The 16,257-nt window shown below is 43.8% G+C and overlaps 1 protein-coding gene across 1 annotated transcript; it reads right to left on the bottom strand.

Annotated features, from left to right (window-relative positions):
* Positions 1–504: 504 nt before the first annotated feature.
* On the bottom strand, positions 505–16,239 carry CUNH1orf94 (chromosome unknown C1orf94 homolog). Its single transcript, XM_024199325.1, has 6 exons — positions 15,974–16,239; positions 8,186–8,853; positions 6,776–6,945; positions 4,611–4,685; positions 2,248–2,432; positions 505–580 (listed from the first exon to the last, which is right to left on the bottom strand). Exons 1-6 carry the CDS (start codon positions 16,237–16,239, stop codon positions 505–507), a joined length of 1,440 nt encoding a protein of 479 aa, XP_024055093.1.
* Between the last annotated feature and the right edge of the window lie 18 nt (positions 16,240–16,257).

Genomic DNA, 16,257 nt, shown 5'->3' with positions numbered 1-16,257 from the left:
TGTAAAGGCATTCTGGTTTCCTCTTCCTTAATGCTAAAACGTAGATCAGTATCATGGTTCCAGATACAAGACACAAGCATTTTCCCCCACAGAATCAAGCCCCGTAGCTACTGAATGCCTCTGTGTTAATCTCACTTTGAATACACGACTCAAGTTATCACCTCTGAAATTTGTGGCCATGATCCTTTTTATATCAGCCATCTTTATTACAGCAAAATTCAATTTTAAGCAGCTCAGGCATCTGTCATAAATAAAACATTTTTTTTATTATTTCTCTCCATCATACCAAAAAGAAAAAATCTCATTTGCTTCCGCTAAACAAAACTCTCCTCTTTCGGATGAATTGTTGTGTAGCTGTTTCTTTACACATAAGTCATGTTGGCTCATTCGAGACAGAAATCTTCACCATGGGAAATACAAAATAAGTCCTTATTTGACCTCCGGATACCTAACAGTGACTGAAGCTTCAGTGTCTCCAAACGATGCATCAAAAAGTTAGATGCTCTAAAAGTTTATACCACTCCCATTGGAAGAGAAATATGGGTTTGTCCTCACAGATCCACCAGGTGTAGAACTAAACCTGAAAAACATTCAAATTAAATCCAGTTTCATTATGATTTCCTCCTCGTTTCTCCCCCCCTCCCCCGCCCTTCCCTTTTGAGCTTGTTGTTTGTAAAAGGTTTGAAATCTTGCTGAAGGGCCAGATTTTTAAAGGTATTTAGATGCCTAAAGATGCAGCTAGGTGCTTTTTGAAAATCCCATCTGCATTGTTAGATGCCTAAATACCTTTCCAAATCCAGCCCTAAGAGCCATTGGCCTTGTATAGATAGTTGTCTTTTCCCCCTAAACTTTCCCACTGTTGTTACAAAGAAGTGGGCCTCCAGCGTTTTAACCATCATGTCTAGGGGTATGTCTATACTGCAAATTAAGGTGAAATGTAGCTGGTAGACATACCCCTGCTAGCTTTAATCTAGCTAGCGAGGGTAACAATAAAATATATATAATATGGAGATATATCTATCTCATAGAACTGGAAGGTCATTGAGTCCAGCCCCCTGCCTTCACTTGTAGGACCAAGTACTTATTTTTGCCCCAGCTCCCTAAGTGGCACCCTCAAGGATTGAGCTCATAACCCTGGGTTTAGCAGGCTAATGCTCAAACCACTGAGCTATCCCTCCCCCTAGGAGTGAAGATGCAGAGGTGTTCACCCCTGCATGGGCCAGCTGCCCCGGTATAAGTCCACCAGGGACCTTAGGTTCGTACTTGGGTTGCTAGCCCTTGCTGGGCTTCATAAATTCTACAAAAAATGGAAATTCAAAACATTTAAATTGGCCCACTCTTGAAAAAGGGGGAGAATTTTTTTCACAAAAGTCTCATCTTATTTTGTCCTATTCCTCCCACCCCACCCTGAATTTGACGATTGAAAATTTTGCCATGACTTGAAAAATGTCCTAGAAATTCAAGAAAACCTTCCACCTCCACTTTAATGTTCTCTCATTATTTTGATGGATATAGCTGTGTAACCATTAACATTTTGTTTCCTGAGTAGTGACCCTGTACATTTCTAAGTCTGCCTGTGTGCAGGGACAGCTGTCATTTTTGCAAGGCAGGGCTGATGCTGCATGTTGCAGAGGAGACACGCATACACTGTTCTCTCTTTTTTATTTTTGTTCTTACGACTTTCCCTTTATTTAAACTAAGACTCAAGATGAATGGCTTTGTGTCTGGAAGACAACTCCTCTCAGAACATGCAGTGAAGGTCGGGGGGCGGGGGGGAGCAGTTTTCCGTCGGATAGTATCGTTTTGTTGAAATCGAAACACTTTGCAAGAACATGGCAACTTTCACAATGTTTTTGATGGCAAATAAATGAAAAATTATTTTGACTTTTTTTAGATCAGGTAAAATATTTGATTTTGACTTTCATTTCATTTGTTTGGACTCGTATTGAATTTTCTATAATATATTATAATGTTCCAACCTTACAGTAATAAAACAATTGAACATTATCACAACAAAACGTTTGTTTCTGGATGGATGGTTTTTTGGAAATTCTGTTCTGTTGTCAATGTTGACTTTTTGTTCTGATTGGGTATTCAAATCGGTTTGAAATGTTGGAAATTCCAGCTGGATGGAAATTCCATTTTCCAACTAGCTCCAGTCAGTAGCTCCATGTGGTTTGACTGTAAGTCACCAAACCCTCCCATGATGTGCTATGAGAACTAGACCACACATCAGTGTGGACGTACCCATATGAATGAGAAAAATGATACTGCGGCCCATCACCCGCCATTGCTGGTGGATCACGTACGCTGCTAGATGGTTTGGAGGGGTTCCTCTGCTGGTATGAATAACCAGGCTGGACCAGAGGGATATAGTTCAATAAAGGGGTGTAAGGTGACCGGAAAATCTGCTGTGGATTGTATGGAGTTACCTACAGATGGTAAAGAAACAAAGAGCAAGAAGTTGGTGAAATAAAACAGTTTACAGACAGATCTGCACATGCCAATTGGAACTAGAGATGGATGAAATATTTCAAATTTTGAAATTCAAAAATTATACTAAAAAGGGAAAATATTCATGACATTTTTGCACAAAAATCCCCTCCTACTTTTTTTTAGTGACTGTGGGTCTGGTTGGAGTGGGTTTCTTTTTTTTTTTCTTCTTTTTTTAAATCAGTGAATTTTTTAACTTTGATAAAACAGGGACATTTTGGGGGGAAAAGTTTATATTTCCCCTGCCCCATCATCATTTTTTGATCAGATGAATTAAACCTTCAACTCTTACAGATGCCAAAGGGGTTGAAAGTGTACTCGGCACCTCCCAAATTCTAGCTCTCCGGAAGCTTAAGACATGATGACAATCAGCTGCAACTACAACAGGTATTTTTGCATCCATTCCTACAGAACCCTTGTAAATGACACAGAACATGTCAAGGATATCAACGCTGACAAGTGCTCCTCATTCTATTTGCTATTGTTCGCTGTACAAAGAAATCGTGGTGTCATTCAGATCTGATTCAGTTGCATTCGGCATAATAAACGTGTTTCTCAGCCATGTCTCCAGTTGGAGAGAGAGTTGCAGTGATGTCCGCTATGTGGTATGCCCAGCTCTTAAATTTTGATCCGATGGGGTTTCCCCTTCACCCCACCTTCCTATGGAAGAGGAAAAAGCTGATGTGTCTAAGTGCTGTGTGGGTTGCATCTTGCTATAGAAGCTGCCTTATCTTGGAGAGAATGCCCAGAAGGGATTAGCTAATTTACTGGCTACAAGGGACCCAGCTCATGTTTACCCAGAGAGAGGGCCACAAGTTGGTGACTTGGTTCCTTTTCAAACAAAAGTCCCATCCTCCTCTTTTAAAGTCTTGTCAGTTCTTCGGAAGGAAAAGATGGAAGAAGCAAGCAGAGTCAAAGCAGACTGCCTCAGACAGAAATGTGTTGTCTGAAAAGTACACTACCTCTTGGGCAACCCCCTAAGTTCCATTAGCTTGGCAGGGGAGTTTATGCAGCGTGGGACACAGCATCCTGTTTTCCTCACCTATAGCAGAGCCAGCATGTGGAACAGGGAGATAGCCACTCCATAGTCCTTAGGCTTCAGTGATGACCATGGACCCACCCTATGTGTAGATGAGAATTTAGGCTATTGGAGCCATGTAGTCCTGACTCCTGGCCACCTCCAAACCACCTTCTGTGCCATCTATATTATTATTTATTAGCAGTTTTACTGCCCCAACTGAAATCAGGCCCCGCTTATGGTAGATGCTGTGCAGTTACTGAGGAAAAGACAGGCCTTGGCCAAAGAACTTGCAATGTAAATAGACAAGACAGGTGAAGGGTGGGAGGGGACACAGGAAAATGTATCCAAGGTCACAGAGTAGAGTTGGGATGAGAACCCAGGTCTCCTGCTGTCAAGGCCAGGGCCCTATCCACTAGATCACACTGCTACACCATCTGGTAACATTTCTGTAGAATATGGGTATACTCTTCCCCCCCCCATCACCCTGGGATAATACTGTGGGTGTTGCAGGACACTGCAAAATTCTCCGTGTCTGCTGCCCTTTCAAAGTGATGGCACTTTCCCTAATTAATGTTTTAGCTCCCCCGCCCCAACTTGAGGAACCAATTTGGATCTGACCCAGAAGCGCTGCAGTGGCATGCAGGAGATCCGCTCTGTTGAGGCTCTCCTGGTGACATCCAAGCCACTCCAGCTCTCTGTGGTGCCTTTTCCTGTCATAGCTTATCTCGCTGCAGCTCATCCAGTGTTCTCCTCCTCATTCATACATTAAACTCGCAATAGAAATGCACCATTTCATGATGCTGATTGTACCATTCTTTACAAAGAGAAAAAGGACTGTCCTGAGTTAACACTAAATGGAGCATATACAATTGGATGTTTTGGTTAGAGGTTTGGGGCCAGGCCCTCAGCTAATGTAAACTGATGTAACTCCATAGATCTATGCTGATTTACACCATCTGAGGATCTGGCCCCCAAATCTTATTTTGCAAAGCTACCAATGTCAGTTATGCCCCATGACAAACAGCTCTGGCTAATTTTCTATGCTTAGCATCTGTGTTCTGCAAATGAAAGCATATTTATAACCATTTAGACACACCTGTCTCGAATAGCATCCTAGGGGAGGGTGTAAAGTCTGCTGGTATGGGATCCGTGCTCTCTGCTGATACAATCCCTGTTAAAATACAAAAGACATGACTTTAAAACAGTCTGACTAGGTCTTATTTTTATTCTGCAATACGTTCCTTTGTCTTTTCAAGGGCACGTTATTTGTTCAAGGGAGCAGAGGTCAGCTGAATTTAGTTAATATCTTTGGCCAAGATTCTCCTCTCTGACTCCACAAGTCTAGGTTTCTTCTCTACATTACAGCTATCCGCCATAGGTTCTGCGCTCTCCGTCCTGTTTTGCAATGAGCTCAACTTCCCCTTGACCTCAATGAGAGAAGGATTAATTATGCATGCAGATGATCACTAACTTGTCATTGAACGTATCAAGCAGCTGACGAATGCCTATTAAATACAACTGTAGTTGATTACAGAGTGCAAAAGTGCACCCACAAAATGATAGGATAGGCTGAGTTGAGGCCAGTCAAAGAACTTCGTCTTAAGGATGAGATTTTCCAAGTGGTTTAAGGAAGTTAGGTGTTCAAATCTCATTGAAATTGGATAGTGTGAACAGGCCAGAGGGATAAGACTCTGCCATGGGGCTAGGGTGGTATCTAGAGTTAAATCTAACAGAGTTAGCTGGGGATAAGAAAAATGCAGAGATAAGATTGGTGGAAGGTGGGACATGACTGAAGAAACTATTCCACATGTTAAGTGAAAGGAGAAGAACAAAACTGATGAATATTTTTTTCTGGTGGAACATTTTTCCCTCACCAGAAAATGTTGGTACGGATTCCACATATGTATTGAATGAAGCAGGGAATTTCAGGAAGAGAAAGGAGGGTCTCATGGTTAAGGTAGTTAAATACCAACTCTGGAAAATTGGATTCTATCCTTGCCTCTGCCACAGCGTTCCTATGTGATGCTAGTCTAGTCACTTAAGCCAGATTTTTCAGAGGGGGTCACCAATTGTGTATTCTTCATTTTCTGAGTGCCTGACTTGTAGAAGTGCTGATTAAAGTCAATGGGAGCTGTGCTTTGAAGTGCTATTTAGTTCTACATACTCAAAAATAACAGGTCTTGGAGGTCTCAAATTGGGCACCCCAAATTAATGGATACTTTTGACCTTTATCTCCATGCCTCAGTTTCCCATCCTAACCCCTCCCAGGTCTTATAGGGATATTGTGAAAATAAATTCATTCATGTTTGTGTGGCCCCTAGATAATATAATGATGATGAGCACAATAGAAAAGCCCATGAGGAAATTAATATTTCCATCTTCAGATGTGGGCTGTAATAGTGTACAGTAAATAAGGCCTGGGGCCTCGCGCAAAATGAGGAGAAAACAAAATATTGATTAGCTGCGTATTGAGTGAGCATCATCCATTCTGTGCACTGAATGAGGCCGGGGTCCTGTGGAAAAAATAGTCATCATGGAATTAAAGACTGTATTATAATGTATACACACAAGGAGAATCATAGAATCATAGAATATTAGGGTTGGGAGGGACCTCAGGAGGTCATCTAGTCCAACTCCCTGCTCAAAGCAGAACCAACACCAACTAAATCATCCCAGCCAGGGCTTTGTCAAGCCGGGCCTTAAAAACCTCTAAGGATGTAGATTCCACCACCTCCCTAGGTACCCCATTCCAGTGCTTCACCACCCTCCTAGTGAAATAGTGTTTCCTAATATCCAACCTAGACCTCCCCCACTGCAACTTGAGACTAAATTAAGGTTGTAGAGGCAACCCTAGTTTTGGCATCCTTATCTGTAAACATGGCAATAGTATCAAAAATCCATTTGGGGATCCTAGCAAATGAAAACTGTAAACTGATACTAACCTAGGAATGAAAATGGGTACAAAGCACGGTCGGTCATAACTCACTGTCTCATAAATTCAGCACCCTTCCAGTGAAGCATGAACACCCCTGATGCACTAAACTACTTGTTCTCTTTATGTTTTGTTTGCCACCCAAAGTTATCCCCCGTTTTTCCCCCCCCAAAGCGCTGAGTTGGATAGCAGTCCAGTTCCTTTCAGATCCTTCCAATGGTACAAAGCAAAAAGTAGGGTTAGAAGCAGTGGTGGCTGCAACCACAGGCTTGCCAGGCTTCGCTCTGACAATGCCAGACGAGAACCCTGCATGTTTATTGTTCTGTTACCTGGAACTGTGGAAAGTTTGAATGGTTTGGATAGATGGGGGGTGGAGGATAGTTCAGACTGAGCCACACTGACTGGTTTAAGGAGGTGGTCGTTGACGTGGTAGCAAAACGCGGGGTGAAAACATTCCCATTGTATTTGAGGTTGTTCTTATCCGATGCTGCAGTAGTTACTGTAAAACAAAAGATGGTTAAACACGTTATTAAACAGACACGCTGGGCTTTTCTTTGCTCCGGTGGATCAGCCTAACTTAAAAGGGTGTGCTTTGCCCACAAACCAAATTTACTTAAGATCTCAGCTACTTCCACTGACTACAAGCTTTCAGTATTGAGACCCAAATTCAACAATTAGCACTTTAAATTCTCTAATTAGTAGGACCTGTCCATCCAGTCCCTACAGGACTTGGAATTAACTGTAACTGTCTGAGTGATAAGGATGAATGAAATGGTTCAGCTAGAATAAGAATGGAACAAGACCCTTTGCACCGCATTCAAAACCTCTTTAAGGTTAGGGGGGGAAACTGACTAGCTTCTCGTTCATTTTATAGCATCTCCGGGTTGCAATACACTAGACCAAGATTTTCAAAATGGATTACTGATGTTGACTGCCCATCCTGAGACATCTGATGGGCAGTTTCCGAGGATGGGTGCTCAGTACTTTCTGGCCCCTTTAAAGTGTCTCAAATTGGGCCCCGAACAAAATATGGCCCCCAAAATACTTGAGTTAATTCTGGAAAATCTTGGGCCGTAGGGGCTAACTCTACCTTCACAAAATGTGAGATAATGCGTTATGAACCCAATCAATGCCCGTTGCAGTCAATGGAAAGAGTCCTATTGTTTTCACTTGGCAGTGAATCAAGCTCCGTCAGTATTTATCCCGTAACCTTGATCATCTCAGTTTAGCCTACCACAAAAATTGTACCCTTGCTAATACAAGGAAAGAGATACATGCAAGATTTATTTCTGACCAGGCTGGCATCAAGTGCTGCAGATAGTAAGGCAGTTCCATACAGACTTTCAAGTTGGCTTCTTTAAAAAGCTACCAATCATATCTGCCAGTCCGTGGGATCTCAATATTGGGGTCACCTCCCATCTTGTTAAGTGGGAGAAAGGTGTTGCATAGATCCCAGCTGGATGACAGGGAGGATGCTGGGAGTTGGTCCTGGTATGGAACTGAGGATCCCACTATGGAAAAGGTTAAGAACCACATTGTTTGTCCCCTATGAAATGACATCTCTGTATATAGCAGTGAATACCATACCTGTTGTCTATGGCTACCTGCAATCACAGGGGACTGGACCCGACCCAGAAGGTCCCTTCCCATTCGATGTCGGCTGCATTTTAAACATCTCTTGCTTTACTTTATTCCCCCCCGCCAATCATTCCCAAATGATGCTTCCAAACACCCCGTACCTGTGTTCTGAACTCCCTCGGGAACTGAGTCGGGATCAGTTTTTGAGCAGATCTTGGCAAACACCGGGAGCTGCTTCTTTGGCCCCGTGGTTTGGCTTTCTGCTGTCGTGGAAGGCACAGGCACCACTGCGCTCTCCTTATGGGTGGGGGAATTGAACATGTTACTTTGTAGGTAGTCCTTGGTCAGCCTGGTTTCCGCCGCCACCACCTGATTATCTGGTGCTTTGGCAGCCTCTATGCGTTTCAATGGACACGGCACCAGTGACTTACTGGTCTCTTTGTTAGAAGCCACTGGGTTACCGCTACCATTGTCCACCCCTCTAGCATTCTTGAAGGTGCATTTTGCAGGACGTAGAATCCCAGCGATGGTGGATTTTGTAGAAAGCTGAGCATCACAGAGAGATCTGAGTTTCATCTCCCTTTCTTTGCTTCCCACCATTGCTCGGTACATGCTTTCTACTGCTTCTGTTTCATCTAGCAACCGGTCCCTCTCGGAAAGCAGGAAAAGGCTGTTGTTTGATGAAGTCTGATTTAAAGTAGAGGCAGGTTTTTTGCTTCTTTCTAAACCTTGCATTTCTGTCTCGCTAATGTTCTCCTGGGTAAGGCTCAAGTACTCCTGTTCCACCAGAAGGGAAATCTCATCTTTGACACAGTTCTGTTCCAACGATCTACATGAAAGAGAGAACTCTAACACGGTTAATGCACATTCAACAAGGATAACTGCAGGCAACTTGGATGAAACACGTGGGAGCGCAAAGAATTATTATGAGAGATTTGCTTAAAGTAAATTCTGAGTCTATAAATATATTTCTGCTACAAAATGAAATCCAAGCCTTGTCTACACTAGGAAAATGACTTACTGTTGACAATAGGGGCAGATGAATTAGTTGCCAAGCCCGATATGCTTGCAGCCAATATTGAGTTCAGCATCAGTTCACCTGGCCTTACCAGTTGTTAGCAGTGGGGGGGTTTCTGACAATCAGTTGAAAAATGGGGAGAGAGAATTGTCGCCCCCCCCCCCCTTTTTAACTGAAATTTGAAATGTTGATGAAATCATCAGAATTTGGGGGGAAGGGGCCCCCACAAAGCCCTAGTATAGATAAAGTTCCACTGAAGCCTACATTGTGCAACTGTACTTAAATGGCCCTCATCGCTATAGTTTCAGAACACTTCATAATCACTAATGAATTTTTATCCTTCCAACACCCTTGTGAGGTTGGGCTGAATTTTCTCCACGTCACAGATGGGGAAACTGAGGCACGGGTAAATTAAGTGACGTGCCCCAAATCAAAGAGAGAGTTCACAGCTAGGCAGAGAATTTAACCTAGCTCTTTGGGGCAGGGGCTATCTTTTTATTCTGTGTTTGTACAGCGCCTGACACAATGGGGCCCTGGGCCAAGCCTGGGGCTCCTAGATGCTACAGTAATACAGATGATGATCTTTATAATAAAATTCCAGGATTGTCTCTCTGTCTGGGTGCCACTCTGAAGCCAGGAATATCTGTAGAGTCAGTGTGACGTGAAGGAAACATCTAGAAGCATGTCTGAGAGCTTGTTTGTTTGTTTGTTTAGAATATCACCAGGCTCAATCATCACTGGGACTGACATTCTGTTACCATCCAGTTTAAGTTCTCAGCCATTTTTGGCTTTTTTTTTACACAGTTTATGGATTATGCCCATGTTGCATCACAGACTGTCAGCTAGTAATAATAATGTCTCTAGAATTCCAGAGAGACAAGACGGGTGAGATAATATCTCCCAGTTGGTCCAGTAGCCTATTCTCCACTAGACTGTCTTTCCCTACCTTTGGCTATTTCGGGGACCAGTACATATTGACTAGCTCCTTTGCAGAGGGAGTGAAACTAATGGTAGAACAAATGTTTACTGGAAGCCTTGGGGGTAGGTTAGAGGTCGGTGAAGGCAGAGTTGGATGTGGTCTTCTAGTGCGGCGTGCAATGAGATGGGCTTCAATGTAAGCGTCAAGCTGATGTTCTGAGAACAGAGCCCTGAATTTGACGTCTAATGGGAATACACAATCACCTACCACATGCAATACAAATCTCTCTCTAAACATTCAAGTTCTTCATCCAAATTGCACACGCTGGGTGCACAAAGCTCTTGACCTAAAAGTGGTCTGATCTCCAGAGATGCTTAGGGCAGGTCCACACTGGGGCGGGGGATCGATCTAGGAAACGCAACTTCAGCTACGAGAATAGCGTAGCTGAAGTCGATGTTTCCTAGATCGAACTAAATTTACTTACTGCGGGTCCACGCGGCGCAGGCAGGCTCCCCCGTCGACAGCGCTTCCTCCTCTCGGCGAGCAGGAGTTCCGCAGTCGACGGGGGAGCGCTTCTGGGATCAATCTATCGCGTCCAGATGAGACGCGATAAATCGATCCCAGAAGATCGATCTCTACCCGCCGAATTGGGCGGGTAGTGTGGACCAGCCCTTAGACTCACAACTCCAGTTGCAGTCAAAGATCCCAGTCCTAGAATGAGTTCCATGTGAATTCAATAAGTTGATGGAGGACAGGTCCATCTATGGCTATTTGCCAAGATGGTCAGGGATGCAATCCTATGCTTTGGGTGTCCCTAAGCCTCTGACTGCCAGATGGTGGGACTGGATGACAGGGCATGAATCACTCAATTTAAAGATAATTTTAAAATCTATTGGGCCCGATTCACCATTGCCCTGTGTCTTGTGCAGCCACTCACACCAGTGCAAACATGAGTGTGAAATGCTCCTGAATCACAATGGTAATGTTTTACACCCATTCTGCCCTAGCGTGCTGTGTTACTATTTGTTTGTTTTGTGGCAGCACCTAGAAGCCCTAGTCGTGGGCCAGGACCCCGAAGTGCTAGGAGCTGTACAAACACAGGACAAAAAGATTGTAAGCTCTGTGGGACACGGACTATCTATTGATGGCATAAGGTGCAGGACAGTGGAGAAATGGGCATGTTCATGATTAGAAATTGGTTTCTTTTCAAGAACTTTTTAATTATGGATCTTTCCATTGTGGTTGCCTGCTCCCAATACTCCTGCCTTCTGTTGATTACTTGTGTAATGAGGGACCCAGTTTGCTCACTTATTACCAAATGTGATTAGTAATTTAATGCATAAACTGGTTATCCTTATTGGCTTGGGGGACGGGATGGCCAGGGTTATAAACGTGTACATATAAATAGCTTGCCAAACTTCTTAATCATCAATTATAAATTCATCTAATTATGTCTGATTATGGACTCACTGTGTAATTAGCAGAGTTTTTAAACTGCCTGGCTCTTCTCTTCCTAAAATAAAATAACCAAGAAACTTCAGCTGGTTAGTTGTTTGGGGTTTTTGGGGGGGGGGGAGCAGTTTGGGAGATGGTGAATTGCAGCCTGTTTAATATTTAAAAAAGTATAACCTTCCTCCCCACCTCTGACTTCCATTCCAGTTCAAAGCTACCTTTGCAGTACAGATTAGGGCCCTGATCCTGCAATCATATACACATGTGGTCTTACTGATGTGAGTAGAGCCATTGATTTCAGTGGGGCTACTCATGTGAGTAAAGGTAAGCATCTGTATAAGGGTTTGGTGTGTCAAGTACCCATATCACATCCAGTCTTGTGGTCAATCCAGTTTTCCCAGAATGCGCTGGGAGAATAGGGAAGGGTCGGGTGGTGCAATCCTGATCACACCTGGTGCACAAATGGGGCCATCGGAGATTTCCAACCTGAGGCTTTTTTCAGAATCTAGGTGCTACAATGTCCTAGGGAGCCTTTGATAAAGACAGGAAGCCAAACCTCAGGAAGGAAAGTAAATGTAGGAAAGAGGAGTAAAGGTCTGCTGGTGGTGAGGCTGTTCAAGGCAATTCATATCCACATAAAGGGAAAAAAAATATCTAACATGGATTCCCTGCTGGTACAGTTTGCTGATGACACACAAATTGGTGACGTGGTAAACAATGGGCTCACTCAAACCTGTGCTTTGTACTGTTAAATGTAAGGTGGTACATTCAAGGAACCAAGAATGCAAGTCACACTTACTAGGATGGGGGGTATATTTTGGGAAGCAGTGACTCAGAAATGCATTTAAGGGTCATGGTGGCTAACCAGCTGAACGTGAGCTCCAGCGCATCACGCTGGGAGAAGAAAGCAGATGGGTTCCTTGGATGTATTAGCAGGGGAATACGGAGTAGAAGTAGGCAGGTGTTAAAACCATTCTGTATGTATCTTAGTGAGACTGGAATACCGGGGCCAGTTCTGGTGTCAACACTTCAAAAAGGATGTCAACAAATTAGAAAGGATTAAGAGCTACAAATATGATTCAGGGTCTGGAAATCCTGCCTTACACTGAATTTCTTTAGTCCCTTGCTGTATCTAGTTTCTCCAAGAGAAGGTTAAGAGGTGATTCGATCATAGTCTGTAAGTACCTATGTAGGGGGGAGATTTCTGATAGCAGGGGGCCTCTTTATTAGAGCAGACACCGGCATAACAAATTCCTGTGGGAGCAAGCTGCTGAGAGACCCCTTCAGACTAGAAATAAGCTTCATATTCTTAACAGTGAGAGTAGTTGACCAGGTGAACAGTTTACGTAAGGGTGTGGTGGATTCCGCACCACTTGAAGCCTTTAAACAAGATTGTAGTGGTCTAAAAAAGGTGCTCCAGTTCTCCCAGAACTTATGGAGCTTGATGCAGAGATGGTGAGATTTGCTTGGTGATATTCTCTGGCCAGTGTTCTACAGGAGGTCAGATGAGATGATCAGAACAGTCCCATCTGACATTAAAATCTATGAATCCGTGTTGATCTCTGTGACGGTTTATCAGTATCGCTGCTTCCAAAGAAAACTTGCCCTTCCTTAGAACTATTTCAAGCAGCCTTCATATGGCACATCAGTTCTCAGAACCAAACACAGAAGGAAAGTTTTACAGCCAGATTTTAAAAGTGGGGAAGTCAGGAGGCCTGCTCTGCCACTGGGAGGACTTGTCTGTTGAGATTTTAAGGAATTGTCTCTTACTGTGTGTCTGTGCAGCACCCAGCACAGTAGGGCCCTGATTTCAGCCGGCTCTCAAAGTGCTAAGGTAGTACAAATAATAATAAGGGGGGCTTGGATACAATGCAAATTCTTTGCTGCAATATCGTCGTAAGTCCTAGTGTAGCATCTGTAAAATGGGATCAGCTTTTGTTTTTCCTGTTGTACTCGACTGGCACCTCTCACCCCAGTGTCTGAGCCATTTGAAATCTTGTAATGTACGTATCCTCACAACACCCCTGTGAGGCAGGGCAGTGCTGTTATCCCCAGTTTACAGATGGGGAACTGAAGCATAAGGACACTGGGAAGGCCCAGATCCTCAAAGATATTCAGGCCCCTTTGAGGATCTGGAACTAAGTGATTTGCCCAAGGGCAGGCAGGAAGTCTGTGGCAGAGAAGGGTCTTGAAACCAGGTTTCCCAAGTCCTAAACTAGGGCCTTAACCACTGAACCATCCTTCCTGTCTACCTCATCTGTTTAGATTGTAAGCTCGTCAAGGTAGTGAACTGTCTGTTACTAGACGTGTGAAAACACCCAGCAAAATGGTGCCCTGACCTCAATTGGGTCTACTAGGCATAGTCACAATATGAATAAAACATAACAGAAGCTCTGGATGTTTTCAGTGACTTGTCATCCTCCTATGTCTAAATATTCCAGTAACAAAGCCAGGAAGGTGAAACTGTTTGTTCAAAAGATTCCAGATTCATTTAAAATGAACTTAGCTGTGATTTGCATAAGTCAATATTTTAAAATAATTAAAGTTTTGCTAAATCAAGCAAGGTCACTAGGGCTAATCTTAGCCCCAGTGTTGTTGCAGATGACAAATCAAGTAATACATGGACCTTTACTGGCCGTCCTCATAGACTCTGAGGTTTTTGTAAAATCTCTTCCTGGCAGTTGGATAAGGACACTTGTACCTCCAGGATCAACGGTAAAAATATGGCCCAGGTTAGAATCCTGCTCACTGTCCTCATTTGAGCAGCAGCGTTGGTTTCAGAGAGATTACTCAAATGAGTAGAGCAAAGCAGGTCTTGGCATTTGGTCAATAGTAATCAAAACTGATCTGAAGGCAGTTCAGTTATTACTTGTATAGGGACCAAGATCAGGGCCCCTTAGCACTAGGTGCCTTACAGACACAAAGTGAGAGACAGCCGCTGCCCTAAACAGTCAAGACAAAGTCTGTGAGGGAATGGGAGAGGGGGCTTGCCCAAGGTCACTCTGCAGCTCCATGGTAGAGGTGTCAGTAGAACCCAGGTCTCCCGATTCCTAGGCTTAGTATGCCCTGTCCACCGGACCTCACTGCCTCTCTCATTGCATGAAAAATGAGTTTGATGGGTCTCAGTCCAGTTTCTGTTTCTTCAGGTGTCCCCCTCAGAAGCTCCACCTCAGCTCTGGCGCGCTTGTGGATGGTGGTGCAGCACAGATGCAAAGGAAAGAAAGCATATGGAACTACACTCTAGTCTCTCCCCCAGGGTATGATAGTTATGAGGCACATTGGCAAGGGATAATGTTAGGTTGGCTGCCCTTTCAGAGCCAACTAAATTTGCTGCTAATAAACAAAAATTATGGTGCTTTAAGGGTCAATTTCATTTATTAAAACAGGGGAGGACTTAAAATTCAGATTGTTAGTAGTCGTTTAATTCTGTTCTACACAGGCTCTTGTGCAGCTGTTCTCACCATAATATCTGAGCGCCTTCCACTAGTGCATTAACTGATGTGATGAACATCTGGTTCATAAAGACGCTTGGGCCTGCATTCTCCTTTCACTTACCCCAGCTATGCACTGGAGACTGACTTCAATGGAGTGACTCCAGATTCACATGGATGCGAGAGGAGAAATGAGCCTGATTGACTCTTCATGACTTCTGGAGTCTACCTTCAAGATTACAGTACACTTAGCATTGATGGGGCACTGGATTTGGAGTCAGGACTCCTGGGTTCTATTCCTGGATACATATCACCGATTCACTATGTGACCTTGGTTAAATCCCTTCCCTTCAATTTGTTTCCCCGTCTGTATAAAGGGACAAATGATACTAACTTACCCTTCCTAAAGCAATTTAAGCTCTAATGTAACTTATTTACTGCATCAAAGCAGGCTGGGCCCAGTCTGTGCAACCCTGACTGGTGTATTGCATTTTTGCTTTAAGACCAGGGCAGTTGCCAACCTCTGCTTATTAATTGCTGGGTTTGCAAATTTTAATTTTGTTGGTTCCCCCCTGCCCTGCTTCAGGAGAATTCTATAAATACTTCCCTCTTAAATTTGAAAATTGTATCTCCTTCCCTTCCTATGACTTACCCCATGGAGAGAGACTTGGCAGAAAAAAGTTCTCTGCCAAATTCAGCTTTCCTTTGTAAAGATCAGCTGTTTACAGTATAACATTTTAATTTTCTGCTTTGCTCTTTTGAAGGCTTCTTTTGCTTCTTACTGTAAATATTTTGATCTTTTTTTAAAAAAAAAGCTGCTGTGGGGAACTGAATGCGGCAGCTGCTTACTGTGCTTCAGAATTACAGATGTGGCTAGGCATCCCAGGGCGTTTTGCATAGGAAAATGAATGTGTGGAGGGAAAGGAGATCATTTTGCTCTCTGGGTTGGTGCTGTGAAAATAAACAGCCACGGTGTCTTATCTCAACCAGTCTGAGAGCTTAGCTAGTCTGTTTGTACACATGTTCCCAAAGCTACTATAGGGAAGAAAGGGCATAAGAGAGGGAGGGGGGTGAATTTCCACTTGGAGTTGGTCAGTGATCTCCTCTCTGACATTTTGAGAACACTCACTCTTTCAGGGAGTTGCTGCCTTCTCCTCTGAGGGGTTCTGGTGACACAAGTGGGTGACAGGTAGGCTGCAGGACTGGGGACGTTGACCTAGGCTGGAGCTCTTCAGAAAGACCTTGAACGCGTTTCCAGATCTCGTGACAGGCTTTGTCCAAGCTGTCTTGAGGGGTGTTGTGGTGGATCCAGATGTGTCTTGGGAAAGGTCCTAGAGGAAATGGGCCCTTGGGGCTTATCGTCGGATCCTGGAGCCCACTACCACCTGTGAGCATCTTTCAGTCTCTTCCCAC

The sequence above is a fragment of the Terrapene carolina genome, unplaced genomic scaffold (genome assembly GCF_002925995.2).
Source record: "Terrapene carolina triunguis isolate 2854851 unplaced genomic scaffold, T_m_triunguis-2.0 Scaffold236, whole genome shotgun sequence".
NCBI lineage: Eukaryota > Metazoa > Chordata > Testudines > Emydidae > Terrapene > Terrapene triunguis.
The sequence above is the reverse complement of the archived record's forward strand: the minus strand, read 5'-3'. Positions and strand labels throughout refer to the sequence as shown.